Genomic DNA, 8,332 nt, shown 5'->3' with positions numbered 1-8,332 from the left:
TGCATCTGAAAAACTATTATTGGCTTCCTTTTACTTTGAAGAAATGCCAGTGTTTTTCAATTTAAAAATGTATTTCTATTTCCACTGATAAAAGTAGATCTTACTGAGATCTGTGTGGCCCCCCAACAGATACCTCTTTAGAAGTACAACCTCTCTCTTAAAAATAAATGTGCTTAGTCCTTATTTTAATAATAAATCATACAGCTGCTAAGAAATAGGTATCAGATGACAAAAGAGGATTGAAACTGAATTTCTGATTTTCAGCTGCTAACACTAATTCAGCATTAAAGACTCCCCTAACATGCAACAGATCTTGAGGTCGCTGGTCTTTAAGAACTTAGGAAATGCAAGGTGGGTGCGCCATAATATGGCAGAAATTTAACAAAGAACCTGCTGATGATGACACCGGGATGAGTCAATTGCCAGAAGCACAGAAGACACCTTACAATTTTTCAGTGCATGAAGGGTTTTTAAGTAAATTTCCAAGATTAAGTCATAGCTCCAGGAAGGAGGCAGGCAGCAAGCAGAGTCAGGACATTTCTCTAGTCCTCAGTCTCCAAAACAGCCTCCAGGTCACATTACCAATCAAGCACTTCATGATGATACCCAAATCCCAGTGCCATGAAGATAGAGGATCATCCAACCTACTGGATGACAAATCAGATTCAGAAAACTTGATGCCCACTTATAGGTCACGTGTCCACAGGGAGTGCTGAAGAGATTTGTCAATGGAATGGGAAATTGTACTAAACCCCAAAAGGGAGCCAACAGATGAAGACTGAAGAGAAACGATAAGGTCCCAATTTTAAAGAGCAAGGACTCAGGTGCCCAACTTGAAGATGGAAAGAATATAAGTGCTGTGTCTGGTTAACTTGATAGAAACATCTGTAACAGCATTGACACAATGCATTATGCAATGAAAACCGTGTGTAAATTCTGAAGTCATGGGCACATAGAGTAAGAGAAGAACACTCCATGCCCTGAGTAAAGGCATTGGGCTCTGGGCAAGTGGTGACAGTCACATCTCAAGCTGCTGAAGCACCACAGCCACCTCTGATGACCACCAAGTACGTAAGTTGCATATATTTGACCAGGAGGTTGAAGATCCAAGACTTTTGGGTATGTGAAAGGCATTTTAGCAAATAGTCTTATACATTATTTGTTTAGAAATGGCGGTTTTTAGTGAACAAATTTGAAGTAGTGTTTGTCTCAGTAGCACCAAAGATTAAAGCTATTCTAACAGATGCATGAGTCAGGACCACCTATTCCAGGAGAAACCAGGGATGCTGAAAACAGAGCCAAGCTGTTGTGGGAGTGAGCTCCAGATTTCTGGAGGTGAGTAAATGTACCTTGATAGCCACATGGTGTGACCATTGTAATCACTTAGGATCAGAAGGGATGCTGACAAGAATTGAAGGTCTCTTGCAACCCTAAAATGCCAAATTCTGATTCCAAACACTATTTTCTGTTGAAAAATGTTTCAGTTATAGAAGTAGTCAATTAACAATAACTCTGAATGAAGTCACTAGGGATAAACACCAAACACAGATCTTTGAAAAGGGAAAAGAACGTGAAGCAAAATATGCTTTGTTCAACACCGTGAAATTGCAGAACAATCTAGATTCAGGATCTTTGTCCAGTCTTCTGGTAGTATGTACAGCCATTGTTGTATACAGCCATAGCGAATTAACAAACCCAGAGATCTTCCATTAGTTCCAGGTAACGTCTGGCAGGGCCCCGGGAGCAGGGCCCTGTCGGAAAGTTGTCATCATTGTTTATCCCAAGGAGCCTCTTCCCCAAAATTTTTTATGGATTGAGCTAAGTAGGTTGTGTTATTTTCCAGTTACAAATCAACAGGTCCGCAACTAATCTTGGAAATATCCTCTGCTGGATTTGGGCCAGGAAAGGCAGGTAATAACTTAATGTCCTAAGAGTACCTAATCTTGTTAAAATAGTTAGCTGCATCAGGGGAAGAGGAGTGCAGCATGAAAGAACTGATCGACAGCGTTAACTCTCCAGGTGACCTCTGTCCCCATGATTGTCCAAGGGAACTTCTCTGCTAATTACATCTCCCTTAAAGTTGCCTGATATCAATTCTCTTTAAATCCTTAAATGAGATTTTCTCATTTTCTCCATTAGGACTTTGCTTTTGCCTGGAGCATGAGTTGATTAGAGAGAATAAAAATGTTTTAATAGTGTTGCAGCTATTTGCATCTTCATTAAGCTCATTTTACCTTGTAGGACTGGAATAATTCTTTAATTTCACATATATAATGGAGTCAGCAAAGGTTAACACATATCTTTTTAATTGAGGAAAACCATGCAATGGTTCAGATTCTACATTCACCTATGCACTGCTTTAATTTAGTAGCTCTCCCAGTGGAAATTACCTTTAAATTCCATAATGGAAAGACACTTCTGAGTAGAAAAGAAGATGACACATTTAGGTTAGCTAGAAGCCAGTGAGGAGCCCACTGTTCTAATTCCTCAGCTGATTCCATGTTATCAGGCCATACTCTGACTCCCTACACCTTCAGGGGTATCTTTCTCAGCGGCCAGCTCAGCACCCTTTAATGAATTATCTCACATGAAGCAAGTTAGTCATGGAGCAATTTATACAAGTGACCATGTTTCCATATGAGTTAATATAAAGAATTAGATTTTAAGACTAGGGAAAAATATTGGATTATTCTCTGTTAGCAAGAAGGCATGATCATGGACTGTCCTTACTCAGGGTCACTAGACCTCTGTTCAGGTCACTTGGTCCTTTTCAGTCAGAGTTGTCTCATGTTTCCCCGACACCAACCTTGGATTAGGGGGAGGGGGATCAGCAATAAATGTTTACTAAGCTATCCAGGAAACAATACATTTTTTTAAATGAAGAGAGAAGAATACTTGACACAGAAATATCCATTTTCAACACTGATGTTAACTTATTTAAAAACATCCAGATGACTCTTCAAATTCTACAATAAAAAGTTCTCGTCTATGAACTCAGCCACCAGGATCCCATGGAAGTAAAAACAAGGCATACGTAACTAATTCCCAAATTGCTGTCCACAAAGAAATCCAAGGAAGTAAAATTTATGTAAGAATTTGTACTATCCATATCATTCCACTGAGCTTGGCCTTTCTGAAGGAAACTGATGACTATCTTACAATTGGATAAATGTAGCCTCTTTCTAAACCAAGTAACCAGTATGACTTTGCTCTAGAGACTTAAACTCAGTGCTTACATTCATCCTAAACTTCACATTCATAAACATACCAGACACGTCCCAGTTTCGGGGTCACAGGTGTCACTGTGGTTGTTACAATTGCAGGGCACACAAGGAGCAAGCAGAGGGTGGGGTCCTTTGCCACCACTTTCTAGAAGCTTCCCTCTATGGTAACCAGGTGCACAGTCCTGTAGTGATGCAAATGGGAGGAAAGGAAAAAAAAAAAAAAAAAACAACCTGATTAAAAACTGGACAAGGGATTTCAATATTTCTCCAAAGGAGATAAACAAATGGTTCACAAGCTCATGAAAAGAGGCTCAATATTACAAATCACTGGGGAAATGTTAAGTAACAATCAGGAAATAACGCCCCACACCCATGAGGATGGCTACTGTGGAAACAAAACAAGCTGGCCAGACATCTGAGGCATAGAGCCAGGATGGGGAGGGGTCGAAACAGGGGCAGGAAGTGTACTAGGGACTGTGGTGGTGTTTCACGGGTGCTGCAATGGTCGGAGGACTACAGGGACTGCATCTGAGGGGAGAGATCAGATACTGCACGAAAGCCAACAGTGATATAAGAAAATATGTTTAACTTTTAAAAAAAGGAAAGAAAATCAAGGGAGTTGTGTTTCAAAAATAATTTTTTTTTTGTAGCTTTCCCTGATGGTGATGGTTTCTAGCATTCATGAAATTGCAAACACATTATTTTTTTATATATCCACAACATAGAAAAACTTAAAAAAAAAAAAATAGAGCGGAAGAGCCCAGAAAATAACCATTCTAATGAGAATACAGAAAAACTGGAACTCTTGTCGACTGTTAATAGGAAGTCTGTAACACTGCCCAGAGAGTATGGCAGCCCCTCAAGGAGTTAAAAACAGAATATCCATGTGGCCCAGCAATTTTATTGCTGGGTATAAAACTCCAAGAACTGAAATCAGGGTCGTGGAGAGAGATTGTACAACATGTTTAAAGCACAATATTTCATAATGAACAAAAGTGGAAACAACCCAGATATCAACTAACAGATGAAAGTATAAATAAAACATAGCTTATACATATAGTGGAAAGTATTCAGCCTCAAAAAGGAAATAAGTTCTCTGATATGCTACAATATAGATGAACCATGAAGAAGACAGCATACTATTGAAATAAATCAGGCATCAAGAGATACACCTGGATTGCATTTATGACTTACCTGGAGTGTTCAAATCCATAGAGACAGAGAGTAGAAAACTGGTATGAAGAAGATAGAGTTGTATAATAATGTGAATGTGCTTAACATTACTGAACTGGACACTTAAAAATGGTCAGGACAGTGAAGTTTGTGTTTTTGCATGTTTTCCCAATTAAAAGTTTTTAAAGGGATGAATGATAGAATCAGTGCACGCAATACACACAATCATAACACAAATTATGTTTATCACTTGGAAGGGGCAGTAATAAACATATTTCAACTCAAGAGCAAAACAAGATGTGAACTTTGACCCCTGGTCCCTACCTGACAGGAAAGTCCAGCAGTGCCAGGAGGACAGAGACACTTCTCTATGAGGGATGCTGCCTCGCTCCCAGGATACAGTGTTTCTGCCTTTCTGCCAACCTCCATTGAGACATTGGTGATTCTGCGAAAGTATGGTGTTAAAAAGCATGAGAAAACACTAATATTTACAATGACACTTTCTAGAAACATAGCACATTACATAATGATACTTGCGCCTAAATCAAACCAGAACTTTCTGCCATTTGGGAGTCGCTTTTCCTACTCATGTCAATGAAGGAAATGCATCTGAGCGTTACATGGCCAAGGTGCTTGGTCAACTTTAGAACTTAAAAACAACGTTACAGAAGTTGTATCTGACAGACTTCTGAAAGTACTAGTTTGGCCAGAACTTAGTGGTTTTTAGTTTAATAAGAAAAGAACTGATAGCTATCCTGATATCTATCTATAGACAAATGGGCACCATTTTAAGGGCAGAAATTGGAGAATTTATCTGTTTTTTTGTTTTTTAAATCTTACCTTCAACTAACATATCACCATTATATTTTATATCCACATATGGAAAATGGATAGTCTATCATTTTTCACACATTTCATGATTAATGTTTAATAATATTTTGGTAAGGAACAGGAGGTAATGGGGGTGAAATGAACCAAATCTTTTCAATTCAGTTTCAAGTGAGAAATTTTTTTTTTTAATTCTAGAAAGTTCCAAATACCTGCTTTGTTGTAATCCTTGGCCATACGATGCTTTGATGAGAATGTACTCAATGTTGCTAAGAACGGACATAAAATCAGAACGTGTGACAGGTTCTTCAGAAACAGAGTTAAAATATTTCCAATAATTCTGTGGATAAGAAATACATTCCATTAAATGGAGAATACAATTTTCAGAGGTAATTGCTTTAGATTGATTTAATTATTTGTTTCTTTTTGTAAATTTCCCCAGAAGTGAGTTCAGAGTTGCACCTGATGCTAAGTTGAAATGACACTGTATTTAATCTCCTGTGACTTCCCAGCAGAAGGACAAGTGCTGGCCTCATCCATCAACAGACACTCATCACCCATGACAGTGCTGGCCACACAGGTCTGCCTGCACATGTGGGTGGATGGGCCATACAATTCCATAGTCAAGCGCCCAAAGACTTCAGGCTATTTTACCAAAAAATGAAGGCTTTAAGATGCAATCTCCACTAAAAAAATTAGCTTAACATTAATAACCATATCTTAAGAACTTGAAATCTGCCCTATTTTTTAGACAGCTTGCTAAACTCACTGGAATTTTGAGCCAAGAGTTTCTGGCTCATTCTTTTACTGGCTCAACATCTCTACAGTGATAGCAAAATGTGTGCATTCAAAGGGCTTCGATGAGAAGAGCACATCTTCACCTCTTTCATCCCGACTTCTTGCTCTTGCCACACTCCGTTCTCTGGAGGGGGCATGTCCATATAAATCACTTGCTTTCGGGTCCGGCCGCCTCTGATGAGCACTTGTGGCTCAAGGTTGAAGGTGCCGATGCCGTTGGAAGAGTAAAAAGCCACACTGTACCTTAGTGTGCCACCGTAGGCCGTGAGCTATGGAAGAGTAAGCTGTGGTTACTTCTCCAATACCGCACTGTTTAAAAGTATTTTACTACAACCCTGCAGCCATTAAAAGAAACCTATCTTTAAAATATATCACATGAGAGCCCTCTCTGGTGGTGCAACAGGTTAGGATGCAGCACTACAAGCTAGCCGAGTTCCATCCCAACCCCAGAGGTGACCCACATGGCACAGCAGACCTCTCCTGACCTTCCCACTGCTCCCCTCAGCAGTATACTTCATCATCAGCCTGTTCTGCTCCTCACTCTGGCTCTGGTGAATCCTCTCTCTGCCCCTGCACCTCTGGTCTGTACCCCAGTTCTATATGCATAAATAAATCAATCTTTAAAAAATATATATCACATGAATGGAATATGTTGTCTGCAACAATTTGATTCTTTCTAATTCTCAGTTACAGACTTTTAAGTTGACCCAGACACTATAGTTGGTTTTTTTTTTTAGATTTTTAAAATGTTTCTTAAAAAAGTTTTACTGTGGTGTGACTGGCTGTACAAAGTGTGCATAGTTACTGTCTACAATTCAGTGAGCTTGGGAGTAAGCACCTAGCTGAAAATTCACCACTGCCATCAAAGCCACAGACAGATCCATTAATCCCAATGTTTCCATCTAATGATACCAACAAAGGTGAGCTTCGAAGTAGTACATCAATGAGGTAGTGCATCTAGTGATTCTAATTACTTTGAAGCTCCTTTGAATTAAAAATGATCATCTATTCATGAGCACTAGATGGATATTTGCAAATTTTAATGATCAGCTGAATTCAGATTCTGAGTTTATATAAACAAAAAATGCAAGCAATGCTTTCAAAACTCTTTTATGATAGGATCTTATCTTCCTACCCGAACTGACTGATGATTTCTTGGGAATTACTTCCCAGACCATATTAACTTTGTTCCTAAGTTAATAAAAAACATTAAAAGTTTGTTGGATGATTGCTTCAAGAAAGAACAATAAAATGATTTGAATCCCAAAAAACTTTCAATGTTGGCCCTCTCTGATGGCTCAGTGGGTTAGAGTGCAGCACTGCAAGCTAGCTGCAGCCACTTTAGTGTGAGTTCGATCCCCGCCCTGAAGGTGACTCACATGGCATGGCAGACCTTTCATGTCTTGCCCACTGCTCCCCTCAGCAGTGTACTTTGTTGGTTAGCCTATTCTGCTCCCCGCTCTGTCTCTGGTAAATGCTCTCACTGTCTCTGCACCTCTGGCCTGTACCCCAGTTCTGTACGCATAAATAAATAAATCTATTTTTTTTAAGACTTTCAATGTTAATTAAAAAGTTTAAGGAGGGCCCTCCCTGGTGGCACAGCGGGTTAAAGCACAACACTGAGAAGCTAAAGCCACTTTAGCATGAGTTCGATCCACATGGCGCCGCAGACCTCTCCTGCCCACCCACTGCTCCCCTCAGCAATGTACTTCGTCAGTCAGCCTGTTCTGCTCCCCACTCTGTCTCTGATGAAGCCTCTCACCACCTCTGCACCTCTGGCCTGCATCCCAGTTCTATATGCATAAAAAAAAATCTTTAAAAAAAAAAGTTTAAAGAACCATTTGGGAGGATTTTAAGAAGTGTTAAACCTCTGTATCATAGAAGAGGAAATGAAAATACCCTCCAGTTAAGGGCAGGTCAACCCAGGTTGAGTTAACGGTTATCCTATATACTTGAACACTGGATTTTTTTGTGTTTTAAAACTGTATTTGAAATGATTATTTCCAAGATTTATTTGAAGTAATGAGTTCAGAAGACACCCGTGTCCCCCCAGGAAACTCGACGGCTCGAGGCTGCGCATGTCCTCACCTGGTTCCCCCGGAACTGCCCTGGCAGCCGCCAGTAAAACGGCTCTTCATGGACATGCTGCCTGACAGTCACAGCATCCAGGAGGACATCCGGGGCCTGGTGATACACTCCCTCGGCTGTGCCCCTCAGGTTACTCTGAGAAACCACATGCAGAAGAGGCTGATCTGAGTCCAGCATCACCTACACATAAAAGGGAAGAAAAATGCACTAATTTAGAGCAT

General features: G+C 40.0%; 1 protein-coding gene across 1 annotated transcript in view; it reads right to left on the bottom strand.

Annotated features, from left to right (window-relative positions):
- LAMA1 (laminin, alpha 1) overlaps nucleotides 1-8,332 on the bottom strand; it is a 137,846-nt gene that overhangs the window by 53,826 nt on the left and 75,688 nt on the right. The window contains exons 24-28 of the mRNA XM_012725774.1: nucleotides 8,112-8,291; nucleotides 6,107-6,292; nucleotides 5,438-5,565; nucleotides 4,722-4,842; nucleotides 3,269-3,406 (exon numbers count right to left, since the gene is read on the bottom strand). Coding sequence (XP_012581228.1) covers nucleotides 3,269-3,406; nucleotides 4,722-4,842; nucleotides 5,438-5,565; nucleotides 6,107-6,292; nucleotides 8,112-8,291 — 753 coding nt within the window. The remainder of the gene's footprint in view (nucleotides 1-3,268; nucleotides 3,407-4,721; nucleotides 4,843-5,437; nucleotides 5,566-6,106; nucleotides 6,293-8,111; nucleotides 8,292-8,332) is intronic.

The sequence above is a fragment of the Condylura cristata genome, unplaced genomic scaffold (assembly GCF_000260355.1).
Source record: "Condylura cristata isolate star-nosed mole 26May11 unplaced genomic scaffold, ConCri1.0 scaffold00016, whole genome shotgun sequence".
Lineage (NCBI taxonomy): Eukaryota > Metazoa > Chordata > Mammalia > Eulipotyphla > Talpidae > Condylura > Condylura cristata.
The sequence above is the reverse complement of the archived record's forward strand: the minus strand, read 5'-3'. Positions and strand labels throughout refer to the sequence as shown.